General features: G+C 38.5%; 1 protein-coding gene across 3 annotated transcripts in view; it reads right to left on the bottom strand.

Annotated features, from left to right (window-relative positions):
* The window catches only part of TXNRD3 (thioredoxin reductase 3), a 66,014-nt gene that overhangs the window by 25,457 nt on the left and 19,778 nt on the right, over positions 1 to 20,779 (bottom strand). For all 3 annotated transcript variants that reach the window (XM_027586266.2, XM_027586270.2, XM_027586267.2), the window contains 5 exons: positions 9,638 to 9,780; positions 7,763 to 7,878; positions 6,634 to 6,859; positions 5,340 to 5,432; positions 150 to 226 (listed from right to left, as the gene is read on the bottom strand). In XM_027586266.2, the coding sequence (XP_027442067.2) occupies positions 150 to 226; positions 5,340 to 5,432; positions 6,634 to 6,859; positions 7,763 to 7,878; positions 9,638 to 9,780 (655 nt within the window). The remainder of the gene's footprint in view (positions 1 to 149; positions 227 to 5,339; positions 5,433 to 6,633; positions 6,860 to 7,762; positions 7,879 to 9,637; positions 9,781 to 20,779) is intronic.

Genomic DNA, 20,779 nt, shown 5'->3' with positions numbered 1-20,779 from the left:
TAATACAGAGCTGGCACAGTACTTAGTGTGAAATAAACTTACAGCATTAAAATTTTGCATCTTAGTAATTAACTGAGAATTCCAAGAGGTGATCTGTAGAAACATTTTGCTTTGTGCAGCAACAGTGCAATGATCCCACGTGTACTTACTTCTCATTGATTTTGACACCAATCTTCTCCAAGCCTATTTTCCTTGTGCAGGAGTCACGACCAATTGCTAACAAAACCTATATTTAGAGTGAGATCCAAAACACAAATTGTCAATGTCAGGAATGAAAGAAGGAACATCACTACAGATCCTTTAGACATTAAAAGGACAATAACAGAATACTATGAACACCCTATGCCAATAAAGTTGACAGCTTAAATGAAACATTCCTCGAAAGACAGTTTACTAAGTCACACACATGCAAATCTGAATAACTCTATGTTCTGTGCTAAATTACGTCCCTGTACCAAATTCACATGTTAAAGTCCTAAGCCCCAGTGCCTCAGAATGTAATGTATTTGGAGACAGGGCCATTAAAGAAGTAATTAAGGTAAAGTGAGGCCGTTAGGGTGGGGGCCCTAATCCAGTATGACTGGTGTCCTTTATAAAAGAGGCAATTAGGACACAAATGACACAGACTGAGGGGCAACCACGTGAGGACCCAAGGAGAAGGCACCATCTGCAAGCCAAGGAAAGAGGCCTCAGAAGAAACCAAACCTACTGACACCTTGATCTGACTTCCAGCCTCCAGAACTGTGAGAAACTGAATTTCCATTGTCTAAGACATTCAGTCTGTGGTGTTTTCTTATGGCAACCCTAGCGGAGGAACACACCCACACTCACTGGAGAAACTGAATCCACAATTTGTAAACTGCCCATAAATTAACTCAAGACCCAAATGATTTCGCTGGTAAAGTCTATCAAAACTTAAGTAAGAAATACTACTAATGGGATACAAACTCTTCCAGAAAAAAAGAGGAGGGAACACTTCCCAACTCCTTTTTATGAGGCCAGCATAAACAACTGACACAAAAATCAAAAAGGATATTAAAATTATAAGCCCATACTCCTCATGAACACAGATGCAAAATACTTGACAAAATGTTAGTTAGAAAATGAAATATAGCAATATATAGAAAGGATAATTGATCATGCCCAACTGGGGTTTGTCCCAAAAATACAAATTTGGTTCAATATGCAAAAATCAATCAATGTCGTTAATCATATTAACCAAATAATGGAGAAAACAATTTAATCATTAACCAACAGATATGGGGAAAGAATTTGACAAAATTTAATATCATTTGAGGATTTTAATTTAGTCCTCAGCAGATTAAGAATAAAAGAAAACTTCCCCAACCCGTTAAAAGGCATTGGTGTTAAAAGAGAAAAAAAATCTACAGCTTACATCCTAGCAATGATGAAAGACTGAATGTTTCACCTCTTACTTAGGGTAGGAGCAAGATAAGGATGCCCACTCTCAAGCAATTTCTATTCAACATTGTACTGGAGGACTTAACCAGTGCAACAAGGCAAGAGAAAGAAATAAAAGTCAGGCCGACTGGAAAGAACAACAAAACTGACTTTATATGCAGACATTAACCCCAAGAATCTACAGTAAGGTCAACATGCAAAAATCATTTGTATTTCTATATACTACCAAGTAAACATTGAAAGTTTTAGAAAATTTAAAATACCATTTTATAATAGCTTAAAAACATGAAATATTTAGAGACAAATTTAGCAAAACACACAAGAGACCTCTAGAGGAACATGATAAAATATTGAGTAAAGAAATTAAAGATAATTGGAAAGATCTATGAAGTTCACACACTAGATGGTCAGTTCTTCTAAACTGGTCTATATAATCAATATAATTCCAATTAAAATCTCAACAGGATTTTTTTCTGGTAGAAATTGACAAGCTGCATTATATGGAAATGTAAAGGACCTAAACAAAACCAGAGGACTTACTCCACCAGTCTAAAGCTTCAATATTGAAAACAATGTGGTGAAAGGAGACAAATGGTCAATGGGATAAAGAAATGTAGAAACAGACCCACAGTTAAATGGTCAAATGATTTCAATAAAGGCACCAAAGCAACTCAGTGGAGAAAGGAAGTCTTTTCAACAAATGGTACTGGATACCCATACAGAAGAAAAAGAACCCATATTCCTACCTCACTGTATAAACAAAAAATAATTCAAGATGTATTACAGACCTGAACATAAAAGATAAAATTATAAAGCTTCAAGAATAAAATTTAGGAGAATAGCTTCATGACCTTTGGGTAAAAGGATTCCTTAGAGGGGCGCCTGGGTGGCTCAGTTGGTTAAGCGACTGCCTTCGGCTCAGGTCATGATCCTGGAGTCCCAGGATCGAGTCCCGCATTGGGCTCCCTGCTCAGCGGAGAGTCTGCTTCTCCCTCTGACCCTCTTCCCTCTTGTGCTCTCTATCTCTCATTCTCTCTCTCTCAAATAAATAAATAAAATCTTTAAAAAAAAAAAGATTCCTTAGAGCTCATAGAAAGCATTAACCATAAAGCAAAAAATTAATAAACTGGACTTCATAAAAATTTTAAAACTACTGTTCATCAAAAGATGCCATAAAAAATGAATAGACAAGTCACAAATGGGATGAAAATATTCACAATATATCTACCTGAAAACAGAATGTATCCAAGAGCTGTACAAAACTCCCTCAATTCAAGAATAAAATTCAAATAACTGAATAAAAAAAACACAGACCAAAGATTTGAACAGATACTTCATAATGGAAAATATAATAAATGGCCAGTGAACACATGAAAAGTTGCTCAACACCATTAGTCATCAGGAAGACGTAGATTAGAACAATAAGACACCACTACACATGCACTAGAATGGCTAAAATGAAAAATCCAGACAAGCCCAAATGTTGAGGACATGGGACAACCAAAACTCCCATGTCAGCTGGTGGAAATATAAGAGTGATTCATTCATATAGAAGCTGTTATACAGTTTCACAAACTGTATAACATCGAAACCATCTTATGACCATTTAATTTCATTCCTAGGTATTTACCCATGAGAAATGAAAATATAAGTCCACAAGGGCTTATGCAAGAAATCTTCATAGCAGTTTTAGTCACAATAGCCCAAACCACAAACAGCCTAGGGGTTCATCCACAGGAAAATGAACAAACTGTGGTATAGTCATACCATTTTATAATCATATAATTTATACAGTAAGAACAACTAACTACAGACACACAACATGGATGAATATGAGGCGTATGTATCATATGGTTCCATTCCTGTGACATCTAGACTAGGCAAAACTAGTCTATGGTGACAGAATCAGAATAGGGTTGTTTGGGTCAGGGAGTGGGAAGCGATATAGGAGAGCTTTCTGAACTCGTAGAAATATTCTATTACCTTCAAATGTGTATGGATTACACAAACATGCATTTTTCAAAACCAACTGAACTGTACATCTAAGATATGTGCATTTCACTACATGTAAATTACACCTCATTATAAAAGTAAACAATTTACAAATTTAGATACTGTGAATAACTTTATACCATTATATTCGATAACTCAGATGAAATGAACTAATTACTAGAAAAATATAATTAATCTAAAGTAACTCAAGAAAAAAATAGAAAGCCTTAAAAGCCCTGTGACTGTTAAAGAAATTCGATCAGTGGTCAAATACATATATCTATAGAAAATTCTAGGCTCAGATGGTTACATCAGTGAATTCTATCAAACAAAGAACCAATTCTAACATTACAAAACTGCTTCCAGAGAACAGAGAAAGAGGTAATATACTCCAAACTTCTTTCATGAGCTAAACCTTGATATCCAAATCTGAAAAGTTCAATATATGAAAGGAAAATTATGAGCCAATATAATTCATGAATATTAATGCAAAAATTTTAAAGAACCAAATCCAACAATATATAAAAAGAACGATTACCAAGTTGGGTTTACACCAGAAACACAGAGTTGGTTGAACATTAGAAAATCAATGTAATTCAACACATTTACAGATTAAAGAAAAAATTTTTGATCAACAGGTACAAAAGAAACACTGTTAAAACCAAACATCCACTCGTGATTTTTTAAAAAACAGAAAAGAAATAACCAAACAACTCTTGGCAAACAAGAAAGAGAAAAGAAATTCTTTAACTTAATTAAGAATATCTAACAAAATCCTGCAGAAAACATTACTCTTTAATGATGAAACACTGAGAACTTTCAATACTGAGAACAAGACAAAATGCCTGCCACTGCCATTTCTTGGAGGTCCCAGCTAGTGTACTTATGCAAAAAAAAGAAATAAAAAGGAAAAAAGCAGAAAGGAGGAAACAAAACTTTTGTTATTTACAAATAGTATGAAGGCATACAAAGAAAATTCAAAATAATCTAAGATAAATTATCAAATAATAGTTTAGCAAGATTATAGAATACTAAATCAAAACACACAAATTGGCAGCATTTCTATACACCAGCAACAGTTAAAGACAATGACATTTTCCCCCAAAAATATCATTTATGACTACATAAAAATACATTAAATACCTAGGAATAAATCTAAAAGATGTTCTTGATTTGTATACAGAGGAATTTATTAACTTTGTTAGGAATTATTAAAGACAACCTAAATTAAGAGGAAGATATACCATATTTATGGAGAGAAGACTAAATATTGCAATAAAAAGTTAGCAATTGCTTTATATATCTGATAAAATCCTAATAAAACTCTCAACTGGGGTTGATTTATTTTGTTTGTTTTCTTATTTTTTGGCTTTGTTGATCCTCCCCATATTGTTCCCTTTTTTTAACTAAAAACAATCACACATATATCAGTATATAAAATATAAATGTATCATTATGATTTACCAAAGAAATGTTGACATCCAAATATCATCATTTTTAAATTAGAACTGTTGCCACCCAATATAGTCCATGGACAATTCACGTTGTTTGCAGATTTTATATTGTTTTTAAAAATAAAAAGATCTTTATTATTGTTTTTGATTATAAGATATATTCAATTTTTATTGAAAATATCCAAATGTAAAAGATATCTAATGCTCCAGAAGTAAGTACTTATAAGTCAGATATATCTGCTTCCAGATTTTATTCTATGTATAAATTATCCATACACACATATTTTCTTATATTTTTCATGTACACCAAAAACTACCAAATGTCAACAGCTCAACTACCTGCCATTTTATTATAGTTTTTACAAAGAATCAAAAGGAAAAAAGTTAAGCCTAAGAATTTTCCCATAAACTTCATTTGTGCTAATTTATGAGTGTGTTCAACCACTTACTGCTTATAAAATAAAAACTTACTGTATTATATACTTCTTCAATAGTTTCTGGTCCTTCAGTGGATTTAGCCACTACTTTCAGCTTTCCGGGTGAACCTTTCTCCAACTGCTGAACCTAGTAAGGATAAGTAATGTAATGATTCTGTCTAAAGGTGACAGAAAATAAATGGGTCAGAGGGTGTACAAGTGTGCACATATAGTTTCTCGACTAAGTAAAGACAGAGGAAAAAAGGACTGTAACAAGGTAAAATTTGGAGGTAGAAATAAATTAATGGATTCGTTGGTGGAGGCATAATAGGAGGAATGAGGGATGTTTTCCAGGTATTGACTTAATAAATTGTGTAGACTGTAGTACCACCTTCTGAGTACTTATATAGGCCAGAAAGATGAGCTGGGGAATACACTTAGGAAGAAAATCAAGAATTTCATTTTTGTCTTAATAAATCTGAAATGCTTATGAGGATTCAAGTGGAGATATCCCATAGCCAAATGTGTAAATGGGTGTGGAGTTTAGGAGAGATGCCTGAGCAGGATATATAAATCTGAAAGCCATTAGCATTGAGATAATAAAGTATGGACCTAAAGAAGACCACCCAGGTAACAAGTGCAGAGAAGAGAAGAGGGAGCCAGTGCTCTGACATTTACAGGTTGAGGAGATGTGGAATCACAGGCTGTGGGACCAGAGAGTTCAAGGATGGAGAGTGTTTCAAATGGAAGGAATGTCAGTTTCACCAAACGCTGCCCAGAAGCCCCACTCCATAAGGGCAGAGATACGACCATTGGATCTGACAGCATGGAGTTGGCCACAGACCCTGGCATGTAATTTCAAAGGAGGAGCAGGGATGGAAGCAGCTGAGAGTTGGCTGAAGTGGAAAATGGAGGCAAGAAACCAGAAGGAACGTGTACAGAAGTTTCCTTGTGAACAGGAAAAGAAAAACAGGGACCCAGCCAAAAGGGCAGAGAGGGCAAGGGAGGGCTTATTTGTTTGAAGAGGAGAGACACTGGTGGGAATGACAGAGCAGAAAGGATGTTAACTGAAGACGGAGCATCCCTGACAAGGTGAGAGAAGGTAGGAGCACACATAAGGCCTGAGAGGAGTAAGGACACCTTCCCGCACAGGGGGAGGGGTGGGGAGGACAGAGGGACACGTGGAGGTCAGTTTTGTAGACTAGAGGTGGGAGCTCTATCTTTAAGGTGTCCTACTGAGTACGGACTAATTTATTTCAGGAAATGAAGTAAGGAGAGCTAGAATAAAAAACTAAAAAGAGAATAAAAACCTAAAAATAAAAGGAATTCCAAATGCCTTTCGGACTTACCATCACAGGTACAAATTTTCTTAAGAACTTAACACCATGTTGCTCCATGTAGGAACCCACTTTCTCTGCCATTTCTTGATCAAAGCCACGAAGAAGGACTGAGCGCACCATAACTGTGACATCTAAGCCAATGCCAGCAAGAAACCCTGCACATTCCAGAGCGACATAAGATGCACCCACCACTAATGTTTTGCCAGGGCAATAAGGCAGAGAAAACAGGTCGTCACTGAAAAATAAAAACAACAAAAGGAACATGTAGGCAATAAAAATGAACATGTAGGTTTCTATGTGTAGTGGTCTTTTGTTGGCTTAGCAACCTGGTGCTTGAATGAAGAAACATGAACAGAAAGAGCCTTTTAGAGTTTCTAAGAGTGTCCACTATAGAGTAAGAAGTATAGCTCAGTTTTTTCAAAATCAAATTAGTGGATCACAACTGAAGGTGTTTTAAATGAAACAGAATAGAAAATATTAGACTACATTATATAAGAAGAAATATGGTTTGGTTTGAGTGTGTGTGTGTGTGTGTGTCTGTGTGCACACATGCGTGTGTGTGTGTGTTCACCTGAACAACAGTGTCACGAAAAACACATTTCTTTTTTTTAATTTAAATTCAATTAGCCAACATATAGTGCATCATTGTTCCAGATGTAGTGTTCAATGATTCATCAGTTGCGTATGTGCATCTGGTAAAAAAGTCTGAAAGTCATTGTCCTGCATTACACAATGTCCTCTCTGTAACCATCAAGGGATAACTACTATTAAATCCCAGTATTAGGAACAGTCACGCTTCTCCTGATCAACTGGTTCATTAGATCCTATAGACACTAAACCCTAAAGCTATTTGTATTTATTTCTTTGCTCTGGCCTCCAGGAAGTTTAGAGCCAACTTCCCAGATCTCACTGAGCAATTACCTAGAATCATACAGCATATATGTGTGCATAAATTTGACCTTATTACTTACCTAATCTTATTTTCTTTGGGCTTCATTATGTTAACCACTTAGCTTCTTGCGTTATACTTTTTATTTGTCATCAATTCAAATCTTTTATGAAATAATATCAGGGACTAAATAAATTGGACACATAAACATAACACAATTTACGGTTACAATAGCCTATTTAATCTTACCTAGTAATACAGTACTCTTTATCTCCTTGGATTCCTAAATAGCGGGGCCTTTCACCTGTTGCTAGGACAAATTTTGCAGCAGTATAGTAAGTTTCCTGTCCTTTTCTATTGGTTGCCTTGAAAAAAGAAAAGCAAATTTCAACTTCTTCTACAAACACGGTAGGGTATCAGACACCCTGGACAACTAGTTACAGAGCTTCCCACCCAACAGGAGCGGACATGCAAATATAATAATGCAGTGTGATAAGCACCAACATAGAAAAGAGAAGTCTTCATAAAATATCACCAACAGAGCCCAGTGGAGGTGGACCAGGGGACTGGACGGCCAGCCGAGGGTGGCTTCAAAGGTGGTGGTATTTCAAGTGGAGGCAAGAAAGTGAGAGGATTTGAGAAGAAAGAAAACCTACAGAGAGAACAGTGCACAGAAAAGCACACAGGCCTGAAAGTAGCAGGAGCCTGGGGAGTGGCAAGTGGTCAGAAAGTGGCACGAAAGGGGGGAACGTGTCCCAGTGAAGGGAAACAGATTCATGCCAAATGTTAACACCTTTATTTGCCATTCTCAAGATTTCAGCTACGGGGAACCAGGAAAGGTTATTCATTGTTTGCCTATTTTCAATTATACAAGTAATTCATTTAAAAAATTCAAAAACCAATGAAGGTGTTTAAACAAGAGGGTGGTTTAAATGGTGGGATGGAGGGAGGGCAGCCTGGAGACAGGCACCTGCTCCAGAGGGTCCGGAAAGAGAGAAACAAGCACTGGCTGCGGGGGTGGGAGGGGGAAACCTGAGTTTTCTCGCTGGAGCAACTGAGGAGACCCTGGTTATCACTAAATGCGAAAACGCAGCAAAGAGGCAGGTACGGCTGCGAACAACTGGCTTATTCAACCAACCATGCCAGCCATGCCACAATTTGAGAAATAAAACTACCTGACTCATAGTTCTATGATGTTTCTTTCGTGTGAGTGATGTAATTCAAATTGGCCCATGTATGGTTTCAAAAGGGGCAGCTTTTGACAGACCACCTCACCTTTCCAGAGATAATAAATGACTACAAAACAACCTCAAATCCCCCCAAGATCATTGCACACTGTGCCAGGAAAGCAGAGTTCAAAATTAAACTAGGTGTTGAGGGTTATATCTAATTGTCTTTTATAACTCCAATTTAACATTCTTGTGTTCATCAAAACGATCTCATTTGCCTTACATACTGTTCTTATGATACGAAACATTACAAAGCTTATAAAAATACACTAATTTTCATACTAATTTTATTAATACATTTTTGACATATTGGAGTTCTAGTTAAAGTTTCATTTTATTTTTATTTTTTTAATTATTCTTTGTACTGAAATACAGTTAACACACAATGTTCCATCAGTTTCAGGTATAGAACACAGTGATTGGCGAATCTATACATCACGCCATGCTCAGCACGTGTGTAGCTGCCATCTGTCCCCGCACAGCTACTACGGCACCCCTGCCTAATTCCCCAGGCTGTACCTTCATCCCCGGGATTGTTCATTCCATTCTGCCCATCCCTCCTAAGGTTTCATTTTAAAAAAGAATTACACTACTAAAATTTTTCATTTTTTAGTCTTTTAAACTTTCAACTATTTAGTCTAAACATTTTCTTTCAAGGTAGTAATAAAATCAAAAGGCAAATAATAACTTTAAATGAAGAGCTCTTTAAAAAGGCAATTCCTCCAATTTAGCAGGACCTGTGGAATCAACAACAATGGGGAAGAAACAGATGCACAAAAGGCAATGTGTGTGCACAGGTCAGTGAGAGTCCATAACATGAAACATGGAATTTCAGATCAAGGCAAGTTCAAGCAATAGTAAAGAAAAGCAACAAACAAGACAAAACAAACAGTACCTTTATTTTATGATGTTCAACAAATTCTCCATAGGAATTGACATAGGCCACGGCCTTCTCCCTCAAGGACAACCTGTAGCCCCAGTTTAGAGAGCCAATGTGATTCTGAATCGCTTCTGTCATCGTCTCCCAGTTGTGCTTCACTGAAAACCAGAATGAAGGCATAAAGCAAATTTTTTCCTTTAAAAATTTTTTATTTATTTTTTTGTGAGAGAGAGAGCAGACTGAGCAAGAACATTAGCTGGGGGGAGAGGCAGAGGGAGAGGGAGAAGCAGGCTCCCCGCTGAGCAGGGAGCCTTATGTAGGGCTCGATCCCAGGACTCTGGGATCAAGCTTAACTGACTGAGCCACCCAGGTGCCCCAAGTGAATTTTATTTTTAACGTTCAATCATATACAAACACACATAAGCCATACTATATATTGCTTTAAGAATCAAGAAGTGACCACAAGACAACTAGCAAATGAAATCTTTTTTAGGCCAGTTATGGTTTATACTTCTTCCTCTTTTATAATACAAAACATAAGCAAACAGCAGAGTTCTGAAAAGAAGAAAAAAAAATCCATGGAACAAAGAATGGGGAGAACAGTCCAAAACATCACAAGGCAGGAAGATCATCCCTACTAGGGTGCACCCCAAGGCCACTGTGCTCTGTGAGGTCTGCTGCACATGGTGTCCCAGATGTGAAGGGAAGCAGGTCTCAGGTCAGTGAGCACCACACATCCCCTGACCAGACCAGCCTGGGCCACTCCCTTTCCGTTCACTTGGTGGTGGTTTTATGATAGCAAAGATCCTACATTTCTTTACAACAAATATGGTTTCTGCTCACTGCTGCCCACCATTTATATTACAATGTTTACTCATTTCCTGTTGCAATTGGAGCAGGAGGTGACGGAATCAAATTCCTCATCATCCCTATGACTTCGAGGTGGGAATGATTTCCTAGTGTTCGCCTCATCTGTTGATGCTGCTTCCTGAAGGAGAAATCAGCCTCCGTGCAGCACTGTGTTTGTAAGACACAGAGGCCAGCCCAGTAGGGATGAGCCTCTCCACAATGGCACATGCCCTCAAATCCTAAGCTACCTCTTCCCCTCTAATCCAGAAAAGCTACTCCTCTAACCTTCCAAGAACTGTTTCTCCCAAGGACCTTGTCAGTTAGATTCCCACTTCACATGTCCTTTTGTTTCTGGCTCTTATAAGAAACACTCTAGAGGGGGCGGAGCAAGATGGCGGAAAAGTGTGAGACCAAGATTTCGTCTGGTCTCAGGAATTCAGCTGAATAGGGATCAAACCATTCTGAACACCTACAAACTCAACAGGAGATTTAAGAAGAGAGTAGCAACAACTCTCTGAACAGAGAAGCGACCACTTTCTGGAAGGTAGGACATGCGGAGAAGTGAATCCGAGGCGATATTCGGGAGGATAGACGGCGGGGGAGGGGGCCTCCGTCGCGGCTTCTGGCAAGTGATAGAGCCGCGGAGCACAAAATCGGACCTTTTAGAAGTCGGCTCCGCTGAGGGACGTCGCTCGTGGCTAAGCTGGGGGGGGAACCCCCGCGGGACGGTGTGGTCCCAGGACCCTCGGGGTCACAGAAAGACCGGGGGTGCCTGAGCGCGGCAGAGCTCCCAGGTATCGGAGCAGGGAAGCCGGCTGCAGAGACGGAGCCGAGGCGCGGGATCTCAGCTCAGGGTTGCCATAAACTGTGATCCGTGGCCCAATTGGGCCACTGCGCCTCCAGCAGGGACCCAACAAGCAGAAGAGCCAGGGAGACTCCCCTTCCTCCCCGGGGAGGAGCGGCGCGGGAGCGCACCGAGGGATCTGCTGGGTTTGGAGACTCCACACGGGGTCAGGTGCCAGAGATGGAAAAGCTCAGTCACAGGCCGGGTGAGCACGGAGTGCGGCCAGAGACTGGGGAGACGGGAGTGACTGGTTTTCTCTGGGGGTGCACTGAGGAGCGGGGCCCCGAGTTCTCGGCTCCTTCAGAGCAGAGATTAGGAGGCCGCCATTTTCACTCTCGTCCTCAAAGCTGTACCGAGAGCTTGCAGGGAACAAAAGCTCCTGAGAGCAAACCCGAGCAGCTTGCTTTAGCCCTGACCGACAAGGGCGGGGCAATTCCCCCTCTGGCAAAGACATTTGGGAACCACGGCAACAGGCCCCTCCCCCAGAAGATCAGCTCGAACAACCAGCAAGCCAAGACCAAGTTTACCGATCAAGGACAACGGGAGAACTCCAGCGCTAGGGGAACACTGCACATAGAATTCATGGTTTTTTTTACCATGATTCATTAGTTTTTCAAAGTTAATTTTTTTAACTGTTTTTTTTTTTTGAATTTTTCTTTTTCCCTTTTTCAACCAACATCTTATCAATCCCTTTTTTAAAAAACATTTTTTAATTTTCATTTTTAGAGTCATATTTTATCCCTTCATAGTAGTTACCCTTATTTTGGGCATATATATATAAGTTGTTCTCTCTTTAAAATTTTGAGATACAGTTTCTTCTAACAGATCAAAATATACCCTAAATCACTAGTGTATGGCTTTGTTCTAGTCTCCTGCCTGATCACATTCTCTCCTTTTTTTTCTTTTCTTTTTTTTAAAACTTCTTTCTTTTTTCAAACAACTTCTTTTCTGATCAATTCTTTTATAAAATCTTTTATAATTTTCATCTTTACAGTCATCTTCCATCCCTTCATTGTATCAACCCTTATTTTGTACATATACAAGTCTTTCTTCCTTTAAAATTTTAGGAAGCACTTTCTTCTAACAGACCAAAATACGCCCAAAATCTAGTGTGTGGCACTGATCTATGCACTAGCCTGATCATATTTGATCATATTCTGTTTTTGTTTTGTTTTCTTCTGTTTTTGTTTCTTTTTATCTTTTTCTTTTTCCTTTCTTTACCTTTCTTTTCCCCTGAATTCAGGTCTTTTCTGATTTGTATAGAGTATATTTGCTGGGGACGTTGTTAGCCTGTTAGCATTTTGTTTTCTCATTCATCTGTTCTCCTCTGGACAAAATGGCAAGACGAAAAAAAATCACCTCAGCAAAAAGAACAAGAGGTAGTACCGTCTGCCAGGGACCTACTCTATATGGACATTAGTACGATGTCGAACCTAGAGTTCAGAATCATGACTTTAAAGATCCTAGCTGGGCTTGAAAAAAGCGTGGAAGTTATTAGAGAAACCCTTTCTGGAGAAATAAAAGAACTAAAATCTAGCCAAGTCGAAATCAAAAAGGCTATTAATGAGTTGCAATCAAAAATGGGGGCACTAACTGCTAGGATAAATGAGGCAGAAGAGAGAATCAGCAATATAGAAGACCAAATGATGGAAAATAAAGAGGCTGAGAAAAAGAGAGAGAAACAACGACAGTATCACGAGGGCAGAATTCGAGAGATAAGCGATACGATAAGACGAAATATTAGGATAATTGGGATCCCAGAAGAAGAAGAAAGAGAGAGAGGGGCAGAAGGTATATTGGAGCAAATTATAGCAGAGAACTTCCCTAATTGGAGGAAGGAAACAGGCATCAAAATCCAGGAGGCACAGAGAACCCCTCTCAAAATCAATAAAAATAGGTCAACACCCCGACATCTAATAGTAAAACTTACGAGTCTCAGAGACAAAGAGAAAATCCTGAAAGCAGCTCGGGAGAAGAGATATGTAACCTACAATGGTAGAAACATTAGATTGGCAACAGACCTATCCACAGAGACCTGGCAGGCCAGAAAGGACTGGCAAGATATCTTCAGAGCACTAAACGAGAAAAATATGCAGCCAAGAATACTATATCCAGCTAGGCTGTCATTGAAAATAGAAGGAGAGATCAAAAGCTTCCAGGACAAACAAAAACTAAAGGAATTTGCAAACATGAAACCAGCCCTACAAGAAATATTGAAAGGGGTCCTCTAAGCAAAGAGAGAGCCTAAAAGCAGCATAGGTCAGAAAGGAACACAGACAACATACAGTCACAGTCACCTTACAGGCAATACAATGGCACTAAATTCATACCTTTCAATAGTTACCCTGAATGTAAATGGGCTAAATGCCCCAATCAAAAGACACAGGCTATCAGATTGGATTAAAAAACAAGACCCATCAATATGCTGTCTGCAAGAGACTCATTTTAGACCCAAAGACACCCCCACATTGAAAGTGAGGGGGTGGAAAACCATTTACCATGCTAATGGACACCAAAAGAAAGCTGGGGTGGCAATCCTTATACCAGACAAATTAGGTTTTAAAACAAAGACTGTAATAAGGGGTGAAGAAGGACAATATATCCTACTTAAAGGGTCTATCCAACAAGAAGATCTAACAATTGTAAATATCTATGCCCCTAACATGGGAGCAGCCAATTATATAAGGCAATTAATAACAAAAGCAAAGAAACACATTGACAACACTACAATAATAGTGGGGGACTTTAACACCCCCTTGACTGAAATGGACAGATCATCTAAGCAAAAGATCAATAAGGAAATAAAGACTTTAAATGAAGCACTGGACCAAATGGACTTCACAGACATATTCAGAACATTCCATCCCAAAGCAACGGAATACACATTCTTCTCTAGTGCCCATGGAACATTCTCCAGGATTGATCACATCCTAGGTCACAAATCAGGTCTCAACCGGTACCAAAAGATTGGGATTATTCCCTGCATATTTTCAGACCACTGTGCTTTGAAACTAGAACTCAATCACAAGAGGAAAGTCGGAAAGAATTCAAATCCATGGAGGCTAAAGAACATCCTACTAAAGAATGAATGGGTCAACCAGGAAATTAAAGAAGAATTAAAAAAATTCATGGCAACCAATGAAAATGAAAACACAACTGTTCAAAATTTTGGGATACAGCAAAGGCAGTCCTGAGAGGAAAGTATATAGCAATACAAGCCTTTCTCAAGAAACAAGAAAGGTCTCAAATATACAACCTAACCCTACACCTAAAGGAGCTGGAGAAAGAACAGCAAATAAAGCCTAAACCCAGCAGGAGAAGAGAAATAATAAAGATCAGAGCAGAAATCAATGAACTAGAAACCAAAAGAACAGTAGAACAGAACAACAAAACTAGGAGCTGGTTCTTTGAAAGAATTAACAAGACTGATAAACCCCTGGCCAGACTTATCAAAAAGAAAAGAGAAATGACCCAAATCAACAAAATCATGAATGAAAGAGGAGAGATCACAACCAACACCAAAGAAATACAAACAATTCTAAGAACATATTATGAGCAACTCTAGGCCAGCAAATTAGATAACCTGGAAGAAATGGGTGCATTCCTAGAGATGTATCAACTACCAAAATTGAACCAGGAAGAAAAAGAAAACCTGAACAGACGTATAACCACCTAGGAAATTGAAGCAGTCATCAAAAAACTCCCAAGAAACAAAAGCCCAGGGCCAGATGGCTTCCCAGGGGAATTCTACCAGACATTTAAAGAAGAATTAATACCTATTCTCCTGAAACTGTTCCAAAAAATAGAAATGGAAGGAAAACTTCCAAACTCATTTTATGAGGCCACCATTACCTTGATCCCCAAACCAGACAAAGACCCCATCAAAAAGGAGAATTACAGACTAATATCCTTGATGAACATGGATGCAAAAATTCTCACCAAAATACTAGCCAATAGGATCCAACAGTACATTAAAAGGATTATTCACCATGACCAAGTGGGATTTATCCCTGGGCCACAAGGTTGGTTCAACATCTGCAAATCAATCAACGTGATACAGTACATTAACAAAAGAAAGAACAAGAATCATATGATCCTCTCAATAGATGCAGAAAAAGCATTTGACAAAGTACAGCATCCTTTCTTGATCAAAGCTCTTTAGAGTATAGGGATAGAGGGTACCTACCTCAATATCATAAAAGCCATCTATGAAAAACCTACAGCGAATATCATTCTCAATGGGGAAAGGCTGAGAGCTTTTCCCCTAAGGTCAGGAACGCGGCAGGGATGTCCACTCTCACCACTGCTATTCAACATAGTATTAGAAGTCCTAGCCACAGCAATCAGACAACAAAAAGAAATCAAAGGCATCCAAATCGGCAAAGAGGAAGTCAAACTCTCACTCTTTGCAGATGATATGATACTGTATGTGGAAAACCCAAAAGATTCCACCCCAAAACTGCTAGAACTCATACAGGAATTCAGTAAAGTAGCAGGATATAAAATCAATGCACAGAAATTAGTGGCATTCCTATACACCAACACCAAGACAGAAGAGAGACAAATCAAGGATTCGATCCCATTTACAATTGCACCCAAAACCTTAGATACCTAGGAATAAATTTAACCAAAGAGGCAAAGGATCTGTACTCAGAAAACTATAAAATACTCATGAAAGAAATTGAAGAAGACACAAAGAAATGGAAAAACGTTCCATGCTCATGGATTGGGAAAACAAACATTGTGAAGATGTCAATGCTACCTAGAGCAATCTACACATTCAATGCAATCCCCATCAAAATACCATCCACTTTTTTCAAAGAAATGGAACAAATAATCCTAAAATTTGTATGGAACCAGAAGAGGCCCCGAATAGCCAGAGGAATACCGAAAAAGAAAAGCAACGCTGGTGGCATCACAATTCCAGACTTCCAGCTCTATTACAAAGCTGTCATCATCAAGACAGTATGGTACTGGCACAAAAACAGACACATAGATCAAGGGAACAGAATCGAGAGCCCAGAAATGGACCCTCAACTCTATGGTCAACTCATCTCTGACAAAGCAGGAAAGAACGTCCAATGGAGAAAAGACAGTCTCTTCCACAAATGGTGTTGGGATAATTGGACAGCCACATGCAGAAGAATGAAACTGGACCATTTCCTTACACCACACACACAAAAAGACTCCAAATGGTTGAAAGACCTAAATGTGAGACAGGAGCCCAACAAAATCCTAAAGGAGAACACAGGTAGCAACCTCTTCGACCTCAGCTGCAGCAACTTCCTCCTAGAAACATCTCCAAAGGCAAGGGAAGCAAAGGCAAAAATGAACATTGGGATTTCATCAAGATAAAAAGCTTTTGCACAGCAAAAGAAACAGTCCACAAAACCAAAAGACAACCGACAGAATGGGAGAAAATATTTGCAAATGACATATCAGATAAGGAGCTAGTATCCAAAATCTATAAAGAACTTATCAAACTCAACACCCAAAGATCAAATAATCCAATCAAGAAATGGGCAGAAGACAGGAACAGACATTTTTCCAAAGAAGACATCCAAATGGCCAACAGACACATGAAAAAGTGCTCACCATCGCTCAGCATCAGGGAAATCCAAATCAAAACCTCCATGAGATACCACCTCACACCAGTCAGAATGGCTAAAATTAACAAGTCGAAACGACAGATGTTGGCGGGGATGCGGAGAAAGGGGACCCTCCTACACTGTTGGTGGGAATGCAAGCTGGTGCAGCCACTCTGGAAAACAGTATGGAGGTTCCTCTAACAGTTGAAAATAGAGCTACCGTACGATCCAGCAATTGCACTACTGGGTATTTACCACAAAGATACAAATGTAGGGATCCGAAGGGGTACGTGCACCCCAATGGTTATAGCAGCAATGTCCACAATAGCCAAACTGTGAAAGAACCAAGATGTCCATCGACAGATGAATGGATAAAGAAGATGTGGTATATATACACAATGGAATATTATGCAGCCATCAAAAGGAATGAGACCTTGCCATTTGCAACGACGTGGATGGAACTGGAGTGTGTTATGCTGAGTGAAATAAGTCAATCAGAGAAAGACATGTATCATATGACCTCACTGATATGAGGAATTCTTGATCTCAGGAAACAAAGTGAGTGTTGCTGGAGTGCAGGTGGGGTGGGAGGGATGGGGTGGCTGGGTGATAGACACTGGGGAGGGTATGTGCTATGGTGAGTGCTGTGAATTGTGCAAGACTGCTGAATCACAGATCTGTACTTCTGAAACAAATAGTACAATATATGTTAAGAAAAGAAAAGAAGTTAGCAGGAGGGGAAGAATGAGGGGGAGTAAGTCGGAGAGGGAGACGAACCATGAGAGATGATGGACTCTGAAAAACAAACTGAGGGTTCTAGAGCAGAGGGGGGGTGGGGGGATAGGTTAGCCTGGTGATGGGTATTTAAGAGGGCACGTTCTGCGTGGAGCACTGGGTGTTATGCACAAACAATGAATCATGGAACACTACATCAAAAACTAATGATGTAATGTATGGTGATTAACATAACAATAAAAAATTAAAAAAAGAAACACTCTACATCAGGGTTTCCCAAATATGGCTGCACATCAGGATCCTCTGGGAATCAGGTTGAAACATACAAATCGTTGGACTTGCCACAAACCCATGGATTCAGGACAAGCTCCCACCGGGCAATTCTAATAAGGCAAGCCCAGGGACTAGCACTTGCTGTACTGTTTTATTGACCTGTTTAAGCTTTGCAACAGTTATCACAATTCTACCTACTGTTGGGAAAAATCACTTCCCATACTTCCTCAAAGGCTGCAGAGCTATTCTCATATATTTACTTTCAATACAAACTTTAGAATAATCTGTCAGGTTCCAAAAAGAAAAAAAAATTGAGGTTTTTCCTGGACTTAAATAAAATTTAGAAATTAAATTTTAGATAATGTCTTTATAATATTGAAACATCCCATCCAAAAATTTCAGTATATTTTTTGTTATGCTTTTCTATTCTTTCCTTATATATTTTGTCCATTCCTAGAAAATTTATGCCAAGTTATTCTATCATTTTGTTGCAATTTTCCATTGTTTATTTAACTTCTTATTGCTAATGTAAGAAATCTATTGATTTTTACACATATATCCTCTGAGCAACTTCTCTAATAATTCTGACATTTTTAGCTCGATCTCTTGTATGTTCTAGGTATCTTGTATATAATTCAAATTATAGATTTATTATATCTTTTTTTTCCTTCTTCTCAAGTATGTACTTTTTCTTTCCTATTCTTCCTTTTTGTGCACTGGCTAGAAGCCCCAGAACAATGCAGATATAGTAGTGAAAGTGGGCTGCCCTGTTTGATTCTTGACTTTAATGTAAATGGCTCAAGCTCTTCTCCATCAAATATTTACATCTGACTTTTCTTCATCATGTAAAAGAAATGTCTATTTCTTTGCTTAGTTTAATGACTTTTTTTTATAAGAGCTATAGTGGATATGAAATTTTTATCAAATGCCTTTGGAGCTGGAATCCAGGTCATCATGTGGATTTTAGCATCCCTACTCTAGTTTCCTAATGACTCATTCTTGTATCCCCAGAATGAACCCTCAGAAGTCATAGTGCATTCTTTTAGTTACTGCTGGAGAGGATTTGTTTTTTCTAGAATTTTCTAGCTCTATGGGCTATAGCTTTCTTTTTTAAATTTTTTATTGTTATGTTAATCACCATACATTACATCATTAGTTTTTTGATGTAGTGTTCCATGATTCATTATTTGTGTATAACACCCAGTGCTCCACGCAGAACGTGCCCTCTTTAATACCCATCACCAGGCTAACCCATCCTCCCACCCCCCTCCCCTCTAGAACCCTCAGTTTGTTTTTTCAGAGTCCATAGTCTCTCATGGTTCGTCTCCCCCTCCGATTTCCCTCCCTTCATTCTTCCCCTCCTGCTATCTTCTTCTTCTTTTTTTTTTCCTTAACATATATTGCATTATTTGTTTCAGAGGTACCGATCTGTGATTCAACAGTCTTGCACAATTCACAGCCCTCACCATAGCACATACCCTCCCCAATGTCTATCACCCAGCCACCCCATCCCTCCCACCCACCCCCACTCCAACAACCCTCAGTTTGTTTCCTGAGATTAAGAATTCCTCATATCAGTGAGGTCATATGATACATGTCTTTCTCTGATTGACTTATTTCGCTCAGCATAACACCCTCCAGTTCCATCCACGTCATTGCAAATGGCCATAGCTTTCTATTTTTAGACGATCTTTCTGTAACACTGTTAAGTCAGCCTCAAAAAAAAAAAAAAAAAGGTGGAACTTTCCATTTTTTCCTAAACTCTAGAACAGTTTAAATATTTTAAAAAGTGTCTTTCCTTACAGATTTGAGGAAATTTACATGTAAATTTATAGTGTCTTGGAGAATGGGTTGTCCTTAGGCAATGTTTTCTTTGATACTTCAAATCCATCCTGGTCATTTATATTTTCCTAGAATATACTCCTTTTCATCAAGATATTTAAAATTCTTACCACTAATTTGTATCCTGAATTTGTTTTTTCTCTTCTCTTTCTGTAGTTATATTTCTTTTCTCAAGACCCCTAATGTTACATATTTGTATGAATTCTCTCTCCTGTTTCCCCGACTGGATTTGCCAAATTTGGGTCTACCTACTTACTTGCATTTTCAAATATATTCTTGGTTTTGTTCATTGATTCTATTTTGGGGAGGGTGCTAAATCGTTAATTCCTGAGTGTGGGGTATATGTGTGTGTGTGCGTGTGTGTGTGTGCGTGTGTGTGTGTTTGTGTGTATATGTTTTTGTGCGGGGTTTTTTGCCTTGTAGTCTCCCTATCTGGTATTAACTGCCATTGCTTTGGTTTGCCTTTCCCTGATACAGCTTCTCTCACCTATTTAAAAATTTCCCATCTATTTCATTTTAAATAGGAAAATTTAAGTTAGCCTTATAAAATTTAAAATTCCTGTATTCTCAACAATTATCTCTTTTGGTTTTAGGTGTGTGTCCTGTAAACACACAGATGAATTCTGTCTACACAACTTGAGAAGTTTATTCATTCAGCTTTATTCTAATATGTAAAAGACTATCCCTATGTCTGTCTGCCTTCTTGTTTTCTGGGTTGTTTTTTGCTTAAGTTAGTTTCATGCTGTTTATTTGTATATTTCCCATTCCCTTTTTCTTGGAAGTTCTATATTCAATTTCTGATCTGGAAATATGTATACATCTTAAATTTATTTTAATCCATTATTTCTCTACCAATGTCAAAAACCAAAGTATCTAGAACATTCTCCCACACCAAGATTTCAGCATGCTTTCAGTTCCTTTCTCTTACCGCTTAGATTCTATGGACTTCTCTTGGCCATTCCATGAAGCCTGTTCCTAAACACTGCTAAGTTCCAAATTCCATGTGATGGTTAGCTAGGTATTTCT

This window comes from Zalophus californianus, chromosome 1, assembly GCF_009762305.2.
Source record: "Zalophus californianus isolate mZalCal1 chromosome 1, mZalCal1.pri.v2, whole genome shotgun sequence".
Taxonomy (NCBI): Eukaryota; Metazoa; Chordata; class Mammalia; order Carnivora; family Otariidae; genus Zalophus; species Zalophus californianus.
Note: the sequence above shows the minus strand (reverse complement) of the source record. Positions and strands in the feature narration are given on the sequence as shown.